The sequence below is a fragment of the Malaclemys terrapin genome, chromosome 10, assembly GCF_027887155.1.
Source record: "Malaclemys terrapin pileata isolate rMalTer1 chromosome 10, rMalTer1.hap1, whole genome shotgun sequence".
Lineage (NCBI taxonomy): Eukaryota > Metazoa > Chordata > Testudines > Emydidae > Malaclemys > Malaclemys terrapin.
In genome coordinates this window covers 27,469,520-27,492,627 of record NC_071514.1, presented here as the reverse complement: position 1 = coordinate 27,492,627, position 23,108 = coordinate 27,469,520, and the positions used below count along the sequence as shown (strand labels likewise).

At 39.0% G+C, this 23,108-nt stretch overlaps 1 protein-coding gene across 3 annotated transcripts in view; it reads right to left on the bottom strand.

The window, feature by feature from the left end:
• Positions 1 to 23,108, bottom strand: part of RNF111 (ring finger protein 111) — a 79,701-nt gene that overhangs the window by 30,943 nt on the left and 25,650 nt on the right. For all 3 annotated transcript variants that reach the window (XM_054042146.1, XM_054042144.1, XM_054042145.1), the window contains exons 4-8: positions 10,292 to 10,455; positions 8,259 to 8,456; positions 6,956 to 7,275; positions 5,656 to 5,911; positions 2,997 to 3,348 (exon numbers count right to left, since the gene is read on the bottom strand). In XM_054042146.1, coding sequence (XP_053898121.1) covers positions 2,997 to 3,348; positions 5,656 to 5,911; positions 6,956 to 7,275; positions 8,259 to 8,456; positions 10,292 to 10,455 — 1,290 coding nt within the window. The remainder of the gene's footprint in view (positions 1 to 2,996; positions 3,349 to 5,655; positions 5,912 to 6,955; positions 7,276 to 8,258; positions 8,457 to 10,291; positions 10,456 to 23,108) is intronic.

Below are 23,108 nucleotides of genomic sequence, written 5' to 3'. Positions count from 1 at the left end.
AGAGAAATTCTACGACCTGTGTGTGTGTGGGAGGCCAGGCTGGATGGTCATGATGGTCCCTTCTGGCCTTGGAATCTGTGAATCTACGAGATCCAATGCTCATTCCTTTTCTTCATGGGGCATGGGGAGAATGAGGTTGCCTACAGTACCCTCAAAAATGCTCATAACCCTTATAACTCAATGACATAACATATCATGCATCAGGGCTTTAGCCAGCCATCTGCAGGGGTTATGAGCATTTTTGAGCGTACAAAATTAATAGTCCCTTCTGGCCTTAAATTATGAAAAGAAGAAACTATGAAATTAGTGTAAATTGTCTTGTTGCAAGAAGTTATGACATTGGTCATAAGTTGTTTAACTTGAATTTTTTTGTTGGGTGAGCAATTGATTATTGCTAAGGGTTTAGTCAGCTATTTGTACAGGCCTTTTTATACTGATCTTTCTGTAAATTGGTGACAAAAAGTGGAATTTTTTTGGTTTTGGGAGGCTGGGGATCACAGACTTTCAGTCTCTGTGGTATGTAAAACCTTGAGCAGTTTTTAAATTACTGGTTTGAACTAATGCCAGCTACAGATTACCTACTCGAAAACTGACTGGGCCAGGTTGCATGGCTCCAAGATAGGCCTTGGACCTGATTTGTCTGAAGACCTTGGAGTCACTGGAAGACTCAGTAAGCAAAATTTGCAAACTATAAGCATCAACAGTAAGACAACGAGGAGTCCTTGTGGCACCTTAGAGACTAACACATTTATTTGGGCATAAGCTTCCGTGGGCTAAAACCCCCTTCATCAGATGCATGGAGTGGAAAATACAGAGGCAGGTATAAATACACAGCACATGAAAAGATGGGAGTTGCCTTACCAAGTGGGGGGTCAGTGCTAACAAGCCAATTCAATTGAATTGATTAGAATTCTCTGGAGAATTTATAAGAAGGTGGCCGTAATTGAACTGGCTCATTAGCAATGACCCCCCCCTCAACTTGGTAAGGCAACTCCCATCTTTTCATGTGCTGTGTATTTATACCTGCCTCTATTTTCCACTCCATGCATCTGATGAAGTGGGTTTTAGCCCACGAAAGCTTATGCCCAAATAAATGTGTTAGTCTTTAAGGTGCCACAAGGACTCCTCGTTGTTTTTATTGATACGGACTAACACGGCTACCACTCTGAAACAGTAAGACAGTGATGCTTTGCCTTTTGGGCCAACAAGCCACCTGAGGGAAAACTGATGTTCCAGAACCCTGAGAGTGATAACATCAGGGAGAGTAATTCACAACAACAAATAGGTATGCCAGCCTTTGACCAGTCTCTCCCTGCACCTAAGTCTGTTAGCAAGAAGCACTGTGCCAGAAACATAACTATCTGGCTCCTGGGCTGCAGTTCTAGCTCCTATTCCGTAAGAGTCCAGAAGACTGACGGCTGTAGAGTTAGCAAATCCTGTTATTTTCCTTTTCCTATTTTTCTCTTTTCTTTTCATTGGCTGGTGGTGTCCCAGCCTTTTAATATTCTTTACTTTTAGGGTGTGAAAATGTGATTCTGTGCACACAGATGTATAAGCATTCAAAGCCCACAAGGGATAGGTGCCAGAAAGTAATTTTACTGAATTTAAACAGCCCTAAAAAACTGTCTGAAAGATACTTGTTCAAGTGTGTTCTGTGTCCTGTACTTAAAAGACCTGGGATGCAAGAAACGGGTCATCTGTAATTTTTGGTAAGTAGGAGTTGTCAAAACTTCTGCTTATCAAAGATACAAGTCTGTATTGTAATATGTGTTTTGGAGAAATGTGGGAAGGAAAGGGTTAGCCACTACATAACAGAATTCTAAGAAAGAAGCTTAATTGCCTGAGGTTGTAGTTCAGATGTTAGAACTGATTAAGATCTTAATAATGAAACCAAAATTTATCTAGGTCATGGATTTGATTAGAACTGGTAACATTTTATAGTTGGGGTTTATAGCCAAACATACAGCCACCTTTTTATAGAATTCTCTGGAGAATTCTAAGGACTGGTCATCAGTTTGATGATTTAACATATTTTATGATTTAACTCCAATCCAGCATTCAGATTGATTGATTGAACTGACTTTGATTTGGTAGTTGTATTTCTTTATTTTTAGTTTAGTTAAACAATAAATTAGTTTGGTGATCTATTTTTTTTTTTTGTTTAAAAGATTTAGTAACATGTATAAAAATATATATTGTTACATTTCTTTCAACAAGCAACATGGGTCCAGAATTCTTGACCTTAAAACCCTGAACAGCTCCCCCTAATTAGTCTTTTGTTGTCACACCATGCAATAGCACTTTTATGGGGGTGGGGGAGGGGTCAAAATTTCGATGAATGATGTTTGCTTTAATGTAGATGAAAATGAAAGTGATTTTATCCACACTAATTTACAAGATCAAGATTTTTTTTAAACCATCTCACTCTCCAGTTCATTTGTTTTAAAGTGTCAATTTATATTAAAAAAAAAAAAAAGTCTTGCTGACTTCAACGGTGCAAAAAACATTTAAGGATTTGCTTGGAAGCTGGGCAGTTAACCTATTAGAAAGCAACATTAATTTCTTCTAATTACTTATTATTAGCATTTAATGTTTGCTTTAAAATTACCTGTTAGTGGTAATAAAAAAGTGCAAATTGCTTGCACTTGAAACTGAACTCTGCTTATTCACAGGACAGATAAAGCATGGGCAACAGACGTACTAGCTTCCCCAAGCTTCCCCACTAAGGAACCTCTGATCTTTCCTAGAGGGGCCATCTTGACAAGTGAGAGGGTAGTTCAGTCTCAGTGCTCACTTAATCCTTGGCTTTTCTATTGCAACTGCTAATATAAGAGCTAATTGTGGTGGTAGACAATAAGATTCACATCTCACCACAATTTAATTGTAATTGTCCACTAACCATGGTATTACAATTAAGAGTCACATGCAGCATTTAAAAAACCCGAGGATAAGGAATTAAATGTACTCAGAACAATAACTAAACATTTATGACATACGTTGGATGCTGCATCATTCTTCTTCTCTGGACCTCCATCCTCTGGATCACTTCATGAGGATGCAGCCTCTGTGCTGAAGGTGCAGTTGCAGGAATATGATGGGTAATAGGCTGGTGTGTAGGTGGAAGATGCTGTGGAATTGGAGCAGCTGCACTGGCTAAAGGGTGAGTTGGTGGTGGAGGTGGAGGTGGAACTGGATGAGAAGAGGCATGAGAGGAGATGGAAGGATGAAAGGGATGCACTGGATGAGGGATAACATAATCCACTTGAGGTGGAGGCTGTGGCTGAGGAGGAGGATTTCCGTGAGAGTGGGGGCATGCAGAAGACTGATGAAGAGGTCTCGTCAAAGCATCTGGAATGAAAATACATTTTTAATGTATTAAGTAAAGTTTCTCAATCAAATGCATAAGAAACTACAATAACTTCATGCCGGTTCTCTACTGCACTCTATTTCTATCCAAATAATAGCTTTATGATAACACGAGCATTTATCTTTTCACAATGATTAACAGGCACTGACAAATAAACAACATGTGAAATTCACAAAATAAGTGAAATAAAAACCAAAGCTTCCCATCAATGTACATGAGCAAGACAAAATGAAAAACTGAAACCAGAAAGCCAGTTTTCATAGGATATTTCTTGATAACTGGAGATGGAAGGATACACACCAATTGGCTGCCATAAGAGGACTGATGGGCATGAGGAAAAAAATAAGCATCTTTTTTAAATAGTAAAATCCGACTTGCTAATATTGACAAAATTGCAATATTGACAAAAAAAGAAAAGTGTGGGAAAAATCCATGTAACACACCTGATTAAAAACTACCAGGACGCTGTCAGCCTCTTCTTTTTTTAAAACTTATTGTATTAAGAGAAACAAGAGGAAAGGAATTTTGTTCTGTTTGTACAGCAGCTAGCACAATGGGTCCTGACTTATGACTAGGGCTGCTAGATGTTACAGTGGTGGTAATAATCATCATCATCATCATAAAAGACCCAATGCCTCCTAGCAAATCCATGTCCCTGACTGTTCTCAAAACATAAGCATCTTTGAGTACTTGGCACTGTTTGAAGAAAATAAGTCTCTGGAAACCCCAACTGACATTTAGTGCATGTTAACACAGCAATGTAACTCCAGGGTTAGCAGAACTTGAGTTAGTAAGCTTATTTGTAACCCCAAGTTAGGAATAGTTGAACCCTGGGTCCCAACCTGGGGCTCCAGCATCTACACTGCACTATGCAGACCCTAATGCAACCACCCATATCCCAGATTTCCTAGTCCCTTCCCAAAAAAAGTGGTCACTATAGCCCTTTGTCATGATGCAGTCTGGGAAAATTTGACTGTCCACCAAAGTTAACTGTCCTGAGGACAAAGAAAGTCAGCCCACAAGATTATGGTAGACTTACGGTGGACTCCCAGAGTAAGAGTCCAGTCAGGATGTGTCTACACTGCAAAGCAATAGGACTTGAACCCTGGGTTCTGGCTCGACTCTGTCTTGGATCCTCAACCCCCATGGGATCCTGGGTCAGCATGATTTGTGTGTAGACAGAAGTGGGGATCAGGCTTGAGCCGGAGTTCGAACTCTGGGTTTACACTGCAGTGTAGACACACTCTAAAGCACTAAATAGGTCTCCCTTTGTGTGCAACAGCCCTCAAAGAGGGATTAATTTTGTATACTATCCTCATGAAATTTCAAAGACATTATTTAAAAATGGATTGTGAGAGGCAAAGAAATGGAGAAAAAAAGGCACAAAGGCCCCAACCCTACAATTAGCTCTGCATGGGTAGATCCTTATGCCTGTGAGAAGCCACACTGACTTAATAAGTCTGCCCAAGCAGAGCTCACTGGAAGATGGGGGCCAAAGTAAGGAAATAGAGAAGTGGCATTTTATTTAAAAAAAAAAAAAAAAAGGAATTAGAGACAACATTATTACTTCCTAAGGAAATGATTGAACAGTAAAGGATCTAGACTGCCAGTCTCAGATAAGCTGGGGGAGAACAAAAAATTAAAGTCTGATATTTACTGAATAGTTAAGATAAAATAACAAGGCAGAGGGGGAAAAAAAATCTGAGAAGTATAAATTTGAAAAACTTAATGTGTGTCTGAGTGAGCCTAAAGAGAAATAACTCCCATGCGTTACTTTAGATAATCAAATTTCAGGTCTTAGAATCTTCTCAAATAAACTGTATACAGTGCTATGTGGGAAACAATTTAGCTAAAAATGCTCTTTTAAAAAAAAGGAAGGTTGCCTTTTAATTATACCACAAAAATGATTTACCCTAAAAGTCATTTTTCACTATTTCAACCTCAAGGATTTTTTTGTTTTGTTTTTATATAAAGTTGGTACTTTTAGGATACAGCATTAATTCACAGTAATAAACATAAAAAAACCCCTCATCTTTTCTGTATCTTATGCACAGTCAAAGCAGTACATACTGGATTATCTGTTTATTTTAAATTCCTCCATGCTGCAAGGATTCTCAGAAGGGCCCTGATGGTTTACCAACAGTAAAAATATTTCTTATTGTAGATTTAGGAATGCTGGTTCTAAGGCCTAATCAAGAGGACGGTATAACCAAAGTTGTCAGGGAAGTTATGTTTTCCTGTTTTGTATTTCAAACAAGTATATTTATAGGTAGAGTAAGTGTACTTACAAGGAGAGTGCATATAATGTCGACATGATGAGAGCGAGGCCTGAGCAGGAGGTTGGGGCTGGGGCTGTGCAACCATGCTTGTTCCATATCCATCTATTGCTATTGGTTGGCTTGGGCCAGCACCAGCCTGATGCCCATAAATTGCAGTTCGGGATGAAGAACCAGGACAGCAAGGGTCAAATGCTGATGCTCCATGGAAAGCACCATTTCCATGACTTCTTATACCATTGTTGCTTAAGTCTACTGGCAGTGCCTGCTGTATAAACAAACTGACTTGTTTTCAAGCATTTCTTCAAATATTTAAAGCTAGGTCACCTTTAAGTGTGCTACAACAAAATATATTTACTGCAATGTTTTGCAAGTGAAATATTTAATGCGATAAAATGCTTAAGGCCCCAATGTAGAGCATTCTTTAGATATGATTATTGTTTAAAGTTCACAAGCTTAGTGAACACTGTGAAGGAGGATTGAGTTGAACAAGAATGTTCACACTCATAAGAGTTTTTCAGTTTAGCTTCATTATTTTCTATTTTATAATCATTTGTCCGAAAACAAGTCTTAATTCAATGCCCATGAGGGAGCTTCATTGTACATTTCCATACATGCAAACAGTAACCTTAGCATTCTTCTTAGTTGGGACTTACGGATATAATTTTCATAGTTATAAAAATGATCAAAAGCTTTATTACAAAGAGCAAGGTTACAAAAAAATCATAGGTTCTAGGAATAAGTTATACAGTTCAGCTCTCAGAGGCCTGAAACTGCAGTTTTAAACAACTTACAAACAAGAGGCATTTCTAAAAAGAACTTGAAGTTAAAGTGCAAATATTTTAAAAAGGATTCTGAAACAGACTTGACAAATTAGTTTTTCTGCAGTGGCTGAATTAATCACAGAACTATAGTAACCTCAAGAGCCTACCTTTAGAGTCAGATCATATTAGAGAAGACTGCTATAGACTTTAGAACTACTTTGGAGTCCAAAGTATGTGGAGTATATTCTAAGCCATTGGTGTTTTGTTTTATAAATAAAACAGGAATATTAAAAATTTTTAGAGGTGTACAAGTGACAGTGTCAACATCCAATGAATAAGTTTGGAGTTGTTTCTTTTTTTGGTTTGTTTTTTTTGTTTTTTAATTTAATTTCACTGCTCAGAACTCATGCTTCAAATTTTCCTATTTCAAGCCTCTTTTATACCTGCCACAGATAATAAGTGAATTCCCAATTCAGTAGTCTTATTCTATTATACTGCTAACATCGCTTTAAAAATGTAAAGTGAAAAATCATAAAAGTTAAACATGCCTGGTCATGGTAGCTGGTCCCAGTACTGCTGCTTGCTCCACAAGGAGCTGACACTGGAGGAGGCCTTTCAACAGGGCAACTGGAGTCACTGAACGAAGGAGACAGTGGGACAGTTGAGTGGGGATTATGGTGGTGGTGATGGTGGTGTTGGAAGTGGTGGCCATGCTGCTGAAAACAACTTGTGTGAGGGTGTCCTAATACATGGTGATTCTGTGAAGATCCTCCACACGGAGAATGTTGGGGGCAACATGATGGTAACCTTGGCATGGCAGGAGGACCAGTTTCCAGTGTAGTATTAGAGGCAGTTCTCCTTACATCATCTTAAAATGGAGAGAAATTAAACAAATTTAGTGTTGCTGAAACTTGGAAAAGGAAGTGGAAGATGAATGATGAAATGGTGTCTGAAATAGAAGTATCTGGATTCAATCAATCATTACCCCATTAAATAGTGAGTAATTGGATAGGAAATACATCCACATCAAACAATATTACAGGAGACTTCACCAAATGACACTTGAAACTCAAACATTTTAAAAGGATATGAAAGGTGGCTTCACTTACTCCTATGAGAAGTCCTGAAACTAATCAGTTAGATCTGTTCATATGAATTGTCAGAGGAAGAATCTTGCACTATTACATTCAGAGTGCATTCAAACCCACATTTCATCGCAGCTGCTGGCTACGGGCACAGACAAGGTCCCATGCACCACATATTGTGACCAGAGAAGTCCCTTCCTGGGTCTACTAGTACTGCAGGTAGTACACCTCTATCCCGATATAACGCAACCCGATATAACACGAATTCGGATATAACGTGGTAAAGCAACGCTTGGGGGGGGGGGGGGGGGGGGAGGGAGCTGCATGCTCCAGCGGATCAAAGCAAGTTCGATATAGCGCAGTTTCACCTATAACGCAGTAAGATTTTTTGGCTCCTGAGGACAGCGTTATATCGGGGTAGAGGTGTACTAACTGAGCTCATGCTCCCCTGAAGTCCAACGATGACTGACCTCTGCATGTGGTATGTTCGAGGAAGTTTCCTTAAGATCTCTCTTCTCTAGCACACTTACACAGGGACAGGCAGAGTCTGGCCTTAAATTCATGGGACCTTTAAGTTCTATTGTGTTAAATATTAATAAATGGTGTTACTTTGAAAAATATCTAAATTTGCCATTCTGTTAAACAATATCTGCACAGACACAATAATTCATTTAAACAAAGTAAAGCCAGGCCTAAGCATATAACAACAGGTAGCAAAGCAATTTAAACATAAAACAGATCTTGAGAAAGTTCTATTATTCTGTACCTCCCACTGAAGTCCCAGCAGTGCTGCTATTGGGAAGAGTAGTCAATGTCTCTGGTGCTGTAGAGATCTGGCTAGTGGATACACTTATAGCAGCATCAGAGGCCTGCTCTGAGGTAGATGTATTGGTATTGTTACCGGAAGTAGAACTCACAACCTGGGTTTCAACTCTAGCTGAGGTTGTTGGCACAACTGTGGGCTCTATGGAAGTGTGGACATTACAGAGAATCAGTATAACGATTACTGCAACAGTACATGCTATTTAAGCTTTTAAAGATCCCAAGAAACTCAGTTTTCCTTACAACTGTTTATTTTACAGGAAGTTTTGGATTTTATTTCTACCAGATGCTGATAAATTCAGAACAAGTGGCTTGATGGGATATAAAATGTGAAAGTTAGTTCTATTTCCTCAACAAGTATGAAAAATCCAAAGTATGAAGAGTTTTAAAGTATTCTTTTGCTTTTTTTTTTTTAGTAAAGTCAAACTTTGTAAAAAGTCAGTATAAAATCATTCCACAAGCCAAACCAGAGAATTTGATTTATTTGGCAATTATACATAACTAGAAAGGAAACTAAGTCATTGTAATATATGATGCAACTACTGGTTTACTCATTTAATACTGACTTTCACATATCCCTAAGCAAGCAGTTATATGATTACTTGTAGTTCATAATCATCATCTGTGTTTAATGCATATCAGTGAACTGTACAAGTTTACACAACCTGGTCCAGTGGCTTTTCAAAAAACCTTCATATTTCTTAATTAATGGTTCTACTTTACACAAGTTTAATAATTCCAAGTGTGTCATACTAGCTCTGATTTTCAAAAACTCCTTCTGATATTGGGCACAATTAAATATGTAAAAATTACAAGACAAGTTGGCACCCCTTTCGAAATCAACCATTTTCAAACAATATTTGTTTATTAAACTAAAGCACATAGTTGTAGTAATAAAGACCTGCTATAACCATCTCCTTTTCAAAACACTGGAGTAGAATATTTCCAAAAAGCATGTTAGAGAAAAAGATTTTTTAAAAAGCCTATTTACTTCAACTTTGTCCTCCTTATTTTCAACCAGTAAAATGCCAATAGATTTTAAGTGCCTGCTGGAATCTTTAGCAGCAACTTCCAGAAGTTAGGGGAAATGTTAAAACCTCATTAAAATAGTCCCGTAGTACTCTCTCAACATACCATTACTAGTGTAAATAGAAGCTCGCCCTGGTTTTTCAATTATCCTGCTCATCCTGGGATTCAATGTAATGTCATTATGCAATGTTTGTAATATCACAGTCTCTTCCTTGAAGATGGTGTAAGATCCATCAATACTAGACCGTTGAATCACTAAGCTAGGCAAAAAAGTCAATTACAATGGGAGAGAGTCTCTTGAGAACCACTGTGGAGATACCTTAGCAGCTCCATAGTTAAGGATGAGTTGATTTTCACTTAACAGCAGAATTACTAATCTTCTTTCACATTTAAGTGGTGTAATTTTATCTATTTCACACAGTAATTCTTCTTACAACAATTTTCCATATTTTTTTGTTTAAGATTAGTTGACTTTGCCACAGACGTTTTTAAATGAGTCCTTTTTGTAGAGCCTCATGATAAATATAGACAGTAATTAGGAAGAGAAATGGCAAACTGACTGACAAGTCACCCTTTGATCTTAAGTTAAACTTGAATCTTGCTACTATGCATATCTTTCAATCCATTACAATTTCATAGTGAAGAGCAAAATTCTCATTAATCCAATAAAAGGCATCAACTTTTTTATTTAACATCCACTAGACTAACATGTTTATTTTTAGCATAAATTCAGCAACAACATTCAAGATTTAGTGTGTATGGAGCAGCTGACAAGCAGGTTTACTTTGGCTTATCCTCTTGATTGCAACAACTATATTTTAATAGCAACCAAATATTCATTTGTTAGTGTTAACTCAGTTTTCTGTTCTGCTGACAACATCCCCCTGTCCCTCCGCTCTTTCGTACTGCATCCTCATTATATTGATCTAAGTCATAATTATAACTTACCATCTTCATCCACTGTGAGGTCCACCACTTCTGCTGCATTCTGTCTCAGCGGCTGTATGACTGTGGAAATCCTACTACGGTTCCGCTGTTCTTGTGATCGAGCAGCATGAGAGCTAGAGTTTTGGTTCCAGTGAGATCTTGAGTGTCCGAGCGTCGAACGAGACCTGAAGTGGGAAAAAAATGCAGTTGCCTGGAGAAGTAACACATACGTTTGGCCTTGACTTGAAACATTTTCTCTTAGTGAGTCTGGTTGTCAGAGATGGAAACTAAGTTTCCTGCTTACTGTGAGTTGGTTCCAACTGTATTTGTTTGGAAAAGTTTGATTGTTTAAATGTTCTGCCACATTCAAATAAACCACTACACTTACACACTAGTAGCTTGTTCACTAGTACTATTGCAGCTTTGGGAGTATTCCCATTCTGGCAAACATCCACACAGACAGGCCTCACACCCATGTTAGAGCTCACTGGTCTAATACTGCTACACAGTCTGCCTGGAAAGAGTACCACAATAAGACTAGCAAATATGGATAAGATTAAGGAAAAACCTCAAAATGAAACCACAGAGCTGTAGTTCCCACCATTTAGCATTTATACCTGCCCTTGCTTTACGCAAAGTTAAAAAACAAAGAAGTATCTCTCAACCTTCAGTTCTCCACACCATTTGTATCAAATTTGTGAAATACAGGACATACCAAGGACGATAGGAATGTCCATAGTATGAAAAGATCTAGAACACTATAGGTATTGTTTTGTATGTTATTTTATTCACTTATATTTAAGATTCTGTTTTGAGGATTTTTACCTACTGTTATATAATTAATTCTGTATTTTTAAAATAAAAAAACCTCAGAACACAACCTCTGAATTTATAATCCATTCTATTATTTTCTTCTCTAGAGATAATTCAGAACCCTGCCTCACCTAACTTTCGGAGGGATAGCAAGCATAATCGTGAACCATGCCCAGGGAAACTACTGATTTTATTTTTCCAGGCTGAAACTTTACACCCAGTAAATTCAATCCATCCATCCACAAGCCAAACACCCAGACCAAAGAATCTGTTAAACTGGAGTTAAGGTTGAAAGAATGTATCAGTTACTTAAGGGGAGACCCCCTTACATGAATGTTGTATTTCCCAAAATACAAGCATTAGACCCAGAAATCTGACTTTCCTGGGTTTCTAAAGTTTAATCTTTACATTAAAAATGCAGAAATGCACAGGCAAGGTAATCTAAAAGATCTTAATTCTACCTGCTTAGCAATGCCAGCCTCATCTTCACTAATTTCTTTCAACCTACTTTTTAAAATAGGCTATTTGGGGATGAAGGCTATTATAGCACTAGATTATCCAAAGTCTGGAAAAACCATCATATTGGTCAAGTGCAACTCACCTCTACCATCCTCATCGTTCGTAAGTGCTTAATAAAATCCCTAAGTTACAGTCCCAGACAAACTAATTTTTTTTTTTCACCCAAAAAGTGTATATTTACAAATGAGAGAGACACAGCACTGGTTTCAGAATTGGTTATATATATATATATATATATATATATATATATATATATATATATATATATATATATAAAGACACAGTCTGATACTTTGGTTTATTTCTGCCTCAATTTCATGGTGTTTCTGTAAGTCTATGTTAGCTCTGTAATCAATGACACTAATTGATGGCACATGGAATCAAAGAATTTGGAATGACTGGCTTATGTTTACTACTTATCTAATTGGAAATTTAGCAAGTATGCCTTTCTATGTATATTATATGCCCATAAAGGAAGATGAAATTGGTACAACCATGGTACCATTATGAGTAAGGCATTCTAGTTTCTGCACTCAGTGACAAGGTATCAATATTAATGAATATGTCTCCAAGCAATTTCTCTTATGGGATCTTTACCGTGGAGCAGTTAAGATAGTTTGGGAGACATCTTTCATATGCTGTGGTTTCTTTTTGCTTTAACCCCTGCTGCCCACAAAGTACCTGACTAACCACAGACTCCACCTGTGGAGGGGAGAAATAAGGCTATAGACATCCTGAACTCTGCAGTTGTGGGGCTCCCTTCATGTAGATCTTTTGAATGCTACAGGAGAGCATGTATGGGAGATTGGGGTAGACCTAGAAGAGATGTAGTCATTTGCTAATCACCTTGAGAGACCTCTGTCATAGCACACTAACCGCTCTCCTCCCGTTAAATTTAAAAAAGTGAATTAAATTCCACATTTAACATTTTACTTTTATCCTTAGAGATGTTAAACACCCGGGGCTCCTAGAGTTCAGTGGCCGTTGTGGGCACTTACCTCCTCGGTAAAATTAAAGCATAAGAAAGCCTGATTTTCCAAATTGGAAAAGGCTGCATTTAGAAGCTTAGTAAATCCACCAGGAATAGAGACACCGTGGAAGGCTGGCATAGTGCACCACAAGCATGATCACCTACATTTATCTCCTGCCCCAAACCACCACTTCTGTAGACCTTATGAGCTCTGATGTTAGATTTTTTTTCTCTGCAGCATGCAAGCTTTTTGTATTATAGACCAATCTTCTGTTACTAAAGAAATTCTGACAGATTTAGTTTGCATTTCTATTATATTTTCAAAAAGTCATATTTTAATGTATTTACCAAATCAATATTCTTACATGAGAGCCATAAAGGGAATACAGTATGAAAAAGTTCCTTTGTATTTCCACTTTCCCAGAGGGCTGATTTTTGGTGACATGGTGGCACAATAACACTGCATCATAACTATGAAAGATACAAGGCCTTGTTTTGCTCAACAGTTATGTGACTGCGCAGCAGAGCTAATATATGACAAAATAAGGATTTTTCTAACATTTGATTTGAGTTTAGGAATCAGATCTGTGATTTGATACAAGGAAAGCAGAATCTATGCAGCTAGACACATTTTGGGAAGCTTAGATTGGGCAAGGAGAAATGCCCCACAATGAGCTAAGTAGTATTGTATGTGTCTCCACAAAAAATACACACTCCCCTAAAATTAATGTTCTTATAAATTTTGTATCAGTTTAGCCTATATACTGGATTCCATGAATCCAATGATCATCTAGTTTTAACCTAGAGTACACACAAACTTCAAGAAGTTCAGTAATTAGCAAGCAATGACAACATTTTTATTGAACTGAAATGCAGGAACCATTCATCAGCCTGCTGATCCACAACACCAACGAGCTCATCAAGGCCTGATACGAGCTTTCCTTGACAGGTTTACAAGCCTAGTGGATTGATGGGAGGGCACTGTCAACGTGATTTATTTTTATTTTAGTAAGGTTTTTGGCACAGACCCACAAGACATTCTCATAAGCAAACTAGGGAATTGTGGGCTAGATGAAATTACTATCAGGTGGGTGCAAAAGACCACAGTCAAAGAGTAGTTATTAACAATACACTATCAAAATGGGGGGCAGGGGGAGAGAGGGAATGTATCTAGTGGGCTCCCAGAGGGGTCTGTTCTGAGTTTGGTATTATTTAATATTTTCATTAGTGACTTGGATAATGGAATGTGTGTATAAAACCTTCAGGTGACACCATGCTAGAAGGGGTTGCTAGCACTCTGGAGGAAAGGATTAGAATTCAAAATGACTGCCATATGGGAGAACTGGTCTGAAGTCAGCACCTACTGCACAGTACTATACTTAGGAAGGAGCAAATCAAATACACAGCTACAAAATGGTGAATAACTGGCTAGACAGTAGTATTGGTGAAGAAGATTGGTGATTATAGTGGATCGCAACTTGAATATAAGCCAACAGGATGAAGTTGTGAAAAAAGTGAATATTCTGGGTTGTAATAATAGGAATGATGCATGCAAGACAAATCAGGTAATTGTATTGCTCTCCTTGGCCCTGGTGAGACCTCAGCTGGAGTATTATGTCCAGCTCTTGGTGCCACACTTCAAGAAAGAGGTGTACGAATTGGAAAGAGTCCAGACGAGAGCAACAAAAATGCTAAGAGGTTTAGAAAACTTACTTTTGAGTTAACGTTAGAAAAGGGCATGTTCAGTCTTCAGAATAGAAAACTAAAGGGGGACCTGATAGTCTTCAAATATGTTAAATACGGTCATAAAGAGGACACTGATCAATTGTTCTCCATGCCCACTGACAGTCGGACAAGTAGTAATCTGTAACAAGGAAGATTCAGGTCACATATGAGGAAAAACTTTCTAACTAAGGATAGTTAGCACTGTAAAAGGCTACCAAGAGAGCTGTGGAATCCCTGTCATTCGCAATTTTTAAGAACAAGTTAGACACACACCGGTCAGTGATGGTCAAGATATACTTAATCTTACCTTAGCACAGGGGCCTGGACTAGCTGACATCTTGAGCTCGCTTCCAACCCTAGGTTTCTATCTTCATTTTACCATATGTATCAATAGGTCTAATTATGGCTATTCCCTGGGGATATAATTAGATTATTTTCCACAATATCAACCTCTGCATTGAACCCATGCCTTTGAATGTGTTGTGCTCTTACTTTAGCAAGTGCATCATGCCTACTTGAAACTAAGAGATGACTGAGTTCTGTATATACAAGAGTACGCACACAGAGAAAGAATACCTAAGAATTACAGTAGACAGCAAGCAACATGAAAATACAAAGATGTATCACTTAGGAGGTCCATATAAAACCAATCAAGCAAGAGAATAAATAGGCTCCATAAATCAACTAGTGTAGAGACTCATCAGTTTTTTTGTGGAACAAGTGCGACTTGAACTGTAAATCCTCTACAGTATTCTGGACCTCCCATGGGAATGCTAAAGAGTGAAGCCAAGACTCACTGCTCATAACTAGCCCTCTAAATGCCATACCCATTTCATCCACTGCAGCTGGTAGGGACATTTTCCCCCCCACTAGTCTGCCTTCCTCAATGAAGGTTTGAAACTGGGCTCTGTCCTCTAGGGGAAGCTTGTCCTTAAAGTCTGGCATGTCTGAAGTAGTAATTAAGGTCATATTTTGCTAACAAAGCCTAATAGGTAGCAATACAAAGCTGCAGGCTTGTAGAGGAGTATACCTTTCTTCCCAAAAGGTCCAATCTCTTTAAGCCTTTGTCAGCCAGGTGACTGTAGGGTATTGTAACCTTGTTCTTTCTAGGTCTACCTGCACCACTAGCGAGTAGGGCATTGGGTATATGCAAAGCAATTCCATTCCTTTGGCTGGAACAAAATAATGACAATTTTAGGTGTGGGGGTGCAGGGGGCCAGGGTATGCCAGACAGCCCTGGCTGGTTCCATGATGGCCTTATTTACTGTTAAATTTACTTTGCAGGGACCTATCAGCAATAGGATGTCAAGGTGCCGACGCTAGGCATCTTGGACCTCCTCCAGGGGAATCTTTTTCTTACGTGCTTTACCTTCCTTCCTGGGGGTCCTAAGCAGTCTGAGCCCTTAAGATCTGCAAGCAAAGGCAAACCTGCATGGAGTTGGGGGATGAGTCTCTTCTCTTAGGAGCAGATTTAGATGCAGCTCCAATTCCTTGGGCTTAGGAGCTCTAGGCTCTGCTCCCAAGCTTATACTTGAGGTGGGTATAATTGAGGCCAATGTAGAGGGTAGTTTCCCAGGCTGGATCAGAGTGAGCTTCTCTATAAGGTGTTCTCTCAACCAAAGCTCACAAGCCTCACATGTTCAAGAGGGAAAAGCAGCAGCAAATGCTGCACTTTGCTGAGATATTCATCTCACCCAGATAGAGGCAGCACTGGTGCTCATCTCACACAGAGAAGGAGTTAGGGAAAGGGACTAAATTCTTGAATCCCAGGACTCTGTGGGAATGGACTCCCCAAGAGGGGAAAAAGCGAAGCTTAACTATACTATATTACAATTTTAATACTGCTAAATAATAAAACTATTTACAATATATATTTACAGACCGATAAAGAAGCTGGAGAAATCTGTGGACATAGAGGATTCTGACTCTGACCATGCGGTACATCAGAAGGCACTGGAGAGGTATTTGCCTGCACTGCCTCTTCTGCCTTCAGGAGAGCAACTGAAAACGTGCAGATCAAGTGACACTACTTACAAAGAATATCTGGACTTGGGCACATGGCACACATGCATACCCATGTGTGGAATACATGTCAGGACCAGCACTCGAAGAACCACCACTGCCTCAGGTAGGGATGAGGACAAAATAACAGCTGGTATTGCCTGAACTGCCAGGTTCATGACCTACAATCTGAAACACTGTAGTTTCCAGACACAGGGTAGGAGAGGTTCGGGACAGGTTGCCCCCCACTCCAGGGTGTCACCTGATGTACTGGAGTCCCACTGAGACCACCCATTCCACCAGCCTGGGCTCCCTCACCCTGTCCTGCTGTGCCAGGCCTTCATGCCTCCTGTAGCACACACACAGGTAGGGACATGCCCAGCTGCAGAAAGACACAGACACTGAAATCAGCTCTGCATGGGAAGAATCAGCTAGGGGATTGCCCAACACTCAAGTGCACACCCCCTTTGGGGTGAAAACCCAAAATTATATGGTCATGCACTGCACAGAAAACTGTACAGCGTAAGCTCGTGAAATCCGCTCCCTCTCAGTGTGCAGGAAGATATGCACAGCTTTTTGCCCCATCAGTTATGAATAACTGAAACTGGGTTTTAGAATAAACAAAACAAGTTTATTAACTACAAAAGGTTTTAAGTGATTATAAGGGATAGCAAACAGCTGAACGCAGATTACCTTAGTAAATAAACAAAAATCGCAAACTGAGCTTAACACACTAGATAGGTAGTAGGATATACATTAACAAAATCTCACTCAGTGATAAACATGCTGGCAGATTCTTAAGGCACAAGTGCCTTGGCTTTCCCGGGTTTTCATACACAGGCTAAAGATCCTTCTAGCCTGGGACCATCACTTCCCACAGTTCAGTCCTTGCCCCTCAGGTCTTTCCAGGTGTGATGTTGCAGGGAGAGTGAGGTACCCTCAAGATGTCATTGTCCCCCTTTTATATCTTCTTCCCACTTGCTGGAAAGCTTTTTTGCTATGACCTGGGTCAAACAGTTCCCATTGCGTAGTGCTATCTCTGAGATGTTTCTATTGTACACAGTTCCTGGGGTAATCTTTGTGCTTGTGTGCATTTCCTCAATAAGCCATTAACATTGTCTGGCCTTAACTATTGTATCTGAAAGGTTGCTTGTGGGTGTTTTCAACCTCACAACACGTTTCCGTAATATGTTTCAGTAACACATACATAGCCAAACGTCATAACTTCCCATACCATGATACGACAATAACACATACAATCCAACAAGATACTAATATTTATGTTTAGCAGATCAAGGCTTTTAGAATGATACCTCACAAGACATACTTTGTACAAAACATATCCTAATTACATGACAGTGGTGAATATTGGAGTGTAAGGGTGTCACAAGGTTCTCATTCTAGAAGATGCAAAGGCATGATATCTAGGACCTTAAAGACCCCCCCCCCAGTTTCCAATAGAGCCATGTTATGACATTATATCAGAAAGGGACATCAGGGCAAGTGTCTACTCATAAACCTGCTGTGTCCTAAGTGAAGCCCTCTATTCCCCTTCAGATTTGTAATAAGTAAGGGAGCCTTCCCTGCAGTGTTGAGAGTCAGAAGAGGACAATGAACATTCTAAATCTAAGGGGGGAGAGGGAGCATCTGAAGCCTGAGTACTAGGATTCTACCGGACATAAGCCCCAGATCAGTACTCTGTGCCAATGATGTAAAAGGCATCAGTATCACAAGAGGGATTTTTAGTCCAGTGGATAGCAAGGGAGACGGACTCTTCTAAGAAGGTCCATTGTTACTGCACGCTTTTTTGTATTGAGAGGGGCAGTACCACAAACCTTAGGGTTGGCTATGCCAATACACTTGGTACAGACATTCTGTGCAGAAGCAAGTAGTGTTTAGGAGAGTAGTACTGATGAAATCCGTACCATAGTAACTGACTCCAAAGCACTCTGTGCTCAGGTAATCCCTGATGCCATGGCAGCAGCTGATTGTGAATCCCCAAGTAAACCCAAAGCCCCAGTACCATGCTCCCTCAGAGTGGTTACCCATATCAATCCATAAAGTCCCCTTAGAACCAAAGAGGTGAGATAACAGACCTCTTCTCGCTGGGAAACTCGCACTGAGATTTGTCCCTGCTTTTCCCAGATTAGCAACGCTCCTTTTTATCTGAGGACTTAGGTTTTTATCAGCCCTACCTCTGTCTGAAGCCATCATGAGTCTTTCCAGATGGAGCTCAGTTAGTAGATCTGAAGCTTATGGGGACACTCCTGCACCAAGGTGAAACTTTTCCAAGGGGGTCTGCCCTCCCCAGATCAGGGACTAGCTGCATAGACAGATCTAACAAAATCATCTTTAAATGTGCCTCTCTAGCTTTCAAGGACCTTCTAGAAAAGAAACTGCACACCACACATTTATCAGAAATGTGCTTCTCCTAAACAAAATGGCATGTTGTGTGCCCATTATTTACTGGAATTGCCAACCTGCAAGAGCGGCAATACTTAAACCCAGGAGACTTAATAACATCCCTCCCTATGACCCAATACCATGGAACTCCCAGTCAGAGAAGAAAAAGGAGGGAGTACACACACTTACAGCTAAGAGCAAAAAGGGATGCATAAAGATGCAGACACTGAAGAGCTCAGTCTTGCAGCAGTGGGTAGCGAGAAGGAACTGAGTGGTGGAATACATATGGACAAGCACTCAAGTACTTTCAGCTAAGTCCAGGAGCATGCAGCAGAATGTGCAAAGATGCTCGGTATGGATATGCTTCCTTTTTCCTACATGGAAGGTGAGATTATGCCCCCCTGTACCAGATTCCTAGATATTCCTGTTTTACTAACAAGGCAGTATCAGATCAGTGTACTGCTTTAAGAATTTCAGAACAGTATAGTCTGGGTAACCGAATGTAGAAGGGTACACCTGACTACTCACATGTGGCTCAGTGGTCAGACAGCTGACTACACATGTTACAGCCTACTAGGTCAGGAGCAGCAGAGAGACTGGCAGCAGCTCTGGCAACATGTACATCCTCAGTTGACAGCATACCAGAGTCATTGTTTCCAGAATAATCTTGGAAAAGCTGCATGATGTCACAGAGGAGTGGCTAAGGTCCCTCTCTGCTGGTTTTGCAGCAACAAGGGAGTAATCATAAAGACAGAGCACAATGGTCTTTCCCACATCCCTAGCTTCACTCACTGCCTCAATCTGGTTGTGAGCCAGTTTTTGGATAGGTGCAGCATTTGCTGTCAACAGCTCTCAGCCTCAATGCATTCATGGTGGATGCAGTCTGTGGGGCTGGCAATCTGTGGTCCCACCTAAGGAGGTGGTACTGAGAGATGCTATGGGGAGGTTGAAGAGGGCCCCCCCGCGTCCTTCGCAGTAGTGGCAGACAGCATGTTTGACAGCCCCTATCACCACAGAAAAGTGCTCCCAAACACTGGATGAGAGGGACAGTTGTGTGGCAAGGGGCCCCACTCCTCTTTCACCTCTCCACCACCACCACTCATCCTAGCCCATTTGTTTGTTTTAAAAAGTCCGTGTCCTATTCCTCAGCTACTCCTCTTCCCTGCCCTGACTAAATAACACTGAAAATTGCACACAACAAAATATTTTGATCTGGAACAGAAATTGTTGACATTTGGGACTAAACATTTTGCTATCTCTGAAACTAATTTTTGCAGGGTTTTGCTAAAAAAATCAAAATGTTTTGATTTGGTTCAAAACAACAAACAAGTTGCTCTCAAAATCCTCCACAAAATGGAATTACTGTTCCCTACACAGTTCTAGCAGGCATATTTTCCCTCAGTATCCTCCTCCCCCACCACTAGTAACATTACAATCATCTGAAAGAAGGGCTCATCATGAGCCAAATAATTTAAGTGTTTTGCTAAATATTACATTTTCTTCTTTCTGACCTTAACTAGTAATGCTTTGACTATGAGTGGCCAGTAGGGATTAATTTCAACATACTGACAGTCAGCTGAGTTCCAGGAAGATTTCCCCATCTCATTACTACCAAAAAAAAAAAAAAAAAAAAAAAAGTTGATGTGCACTGTTGATTTTTTTTTTTTATTAAAGAAAAGTACTATAAAGCATAATTTTTGCTCCAGTTTTACTTCCTTAGTTTGTAAATTATACATATACCAGATGCATAATTTAGGAACTTTGTTAAGGGTTCTTCTATACACTATCCCCTTTTAAACAGTGTTTGAAGAAGTAGTCCCTTTCTTTGTTTTATTAATACAAGAGAGTAGGGATCAACTAAATGTTTTGAATTTTTTTTTTTTTTTTTTTTTTTTTTTTTTATATAAAGTCTCCCACAAACAGGTTCCTTATACAAAAAGTCACAGCTTCAGATCTCTCATACTTATTTCATCTCCCACTTTGAGGTTAACAAATTTTATGTTTTTTAAAATACTGAACTTCTCAATTTTCAGTCCATTAGCACTTCAGAATTTTAAATAGGATTATTACTTTAGTTTTGGCAAAGAGAAAGAATATCACTTTCCATCAAATATCTGAAGATTAATTCCATGTCTCAATCTTAATATAATTCCCCCCCCAGAGGAGGGTCAAATTTTAAACTACCATTACTTAAGTCTAGAGACAAACTTGAATAAAAGTTAAACCATCAAAAATAGAGTTAGTTGCTCACAAGCACCTTTTAACTATAGACCTAAAGCTAACGTCTACTACTACTGAATAACTACTCAAGGAGTCATCACTTAATAGGGGATCAATAGTTCAACACAGGAATTACTATAATCCATTTTTTAACTATAACAGATTTGATGGCAACAATGAAAATATTTTACATAATATTCCCAAATCTATGGTAAACAGTACTTCTCTGCAATACCCCATGTGCCATATAATTCATTCATTAAGTAGGATTGCAGCTAACAAAATGACAGATCATTCTTCTTATAGTCAAGTATTAATAGAGCTAAAACACAACATCTATTTCTACAGTGGGAAATACCTACTTCAGCATGCAAAATATTGTCAACAACTAGCTGAGGCAGCACAAACCATCATCTTCTACTAAAGAAGTTATTGTTAATACCTCCCTCTCTCTCCCCTCCACAAATGTCTCTTAATATAATCTTTCAGAACTCTTTTTCCATACAGGTTATTCAGAACAATGTCATGAAGCAAATTCAGCTGTACCTGGGAGTCCTCAGGTCAGTTTTCTAACGGGAAATTTAAAACCCAAGGGTTGAGTAGGCTAAAGGGTTTAGATATACCTTCCATTAATTTTAAGTAGGAGACATATCTAATATCTCCTGACTTCTTTGAAAACATTTCAAAAGGGAGCATTTAAAAAAAAAATTAAAGCTAAGTTGTCCTGTGACACTGAACAGCCTCTCTCACTGAATTAAGATGCTCTGTTATAAGAGCTCAATTCCACAAACATACATGTACTTACCTTTACTATCATTGAAATAAATGGGACTACTAACAGGAGTACAGTTAAGCACATGTGCAACTCTTAGCAGGATCAGAGCCTAAAGTCATTAAAAATTAAATAAAGGCTGCATTTTCTAGTATATGAAATAAGTAGAGTATTACACTAGCTGACCTCCATTTTTGGGGGGTAGATATTGGGTATAGAAACTGTAAAGGATATAGAAAACAAATTTACTTAACTTGATGGCAAAATACCAAAAATAGACATAAAAACCTCAAAACTTGGTGAATCAAAGTTGTCGTCAAATTTCTCTTTTTAAATTTACAGCCACCCAAATTACTGAAACCAAGATAAGTTCATACACTATTATGACCTATTGGGAGGAGGAGTTTTAACACTATCCATTCCTTACACAACACTTATTCAATACATTTAAAATAGGTATTGTAAGAAAACCCATCTTCTAGATTTGACAGAAAAACAATACTATAAATTAGAGTGCTGTATAATGTATTTTCAGGTTTTATTCTCATTTACCTAGATTTTTACTTCCCTCCAAAACACATCCTTGACTTTTTAAAAATGTAACCTGCTTCATCTACATGAGTTACGTGAAGCTGAACATAAGAGACACTTATTTTGCTTTGAACAGTGTTCTAAATAGTGGTGAACAACTACCTTCAGAATGTTCAGTTTATTCATAATTCAGAGTTTTAGTTTCAAATGTTAAGTTGGAATTTTAAGACTGCTGATGGCACCTTCTGTTCAACAGAACTTGTAATTCTGAAAATGCTGTGATGTGCCTGACCAGGCCACATGACATTTGGTCTGAATAGGAAGTATTCAGATAACTTCACCACAATAAAGAATAATTGATTGGTAAGGAGGGCATTTTCTGGCATTTAATGATTGCCTGGAAAAACCTAAGGCTTAAGGCTGAGCTGAGGACGTCTTTCAGTCATTAGATGACTGAATCCTGGAAGTGAAGATCAGCACTGCTATTATAAAAAACACAAAAATATAAAACTGTAGAGAAAGACAAAGTAATTACATGCATGTGTTCAACTGAAAGCTGCCAAGGATACAGTGCTGTTTTAGAACAAAATCTTTTCCTAGTAGCTGAAGACCAGTAGTAAATGGTAGAAGAACAGAATTTTACACTTGTCACTCCATTAGTGAAATTCAAGATTTAAATTTATCTGTAATCTGCATATTGAAGGAGCTAGAAAATTCAATACAATCTGAAACTGACAGATGTCATCAAAATGCATTGGAACAAGTCTTTGACCTGATCTTGCTACCACTGGAAAAACTACCATTGCCATCAATGGGAGCAGGATTCACGTATTTGGGGGAGGAGGAGAAGAGAAACACTTGCCTTTATCTGATACTCTCCTTTA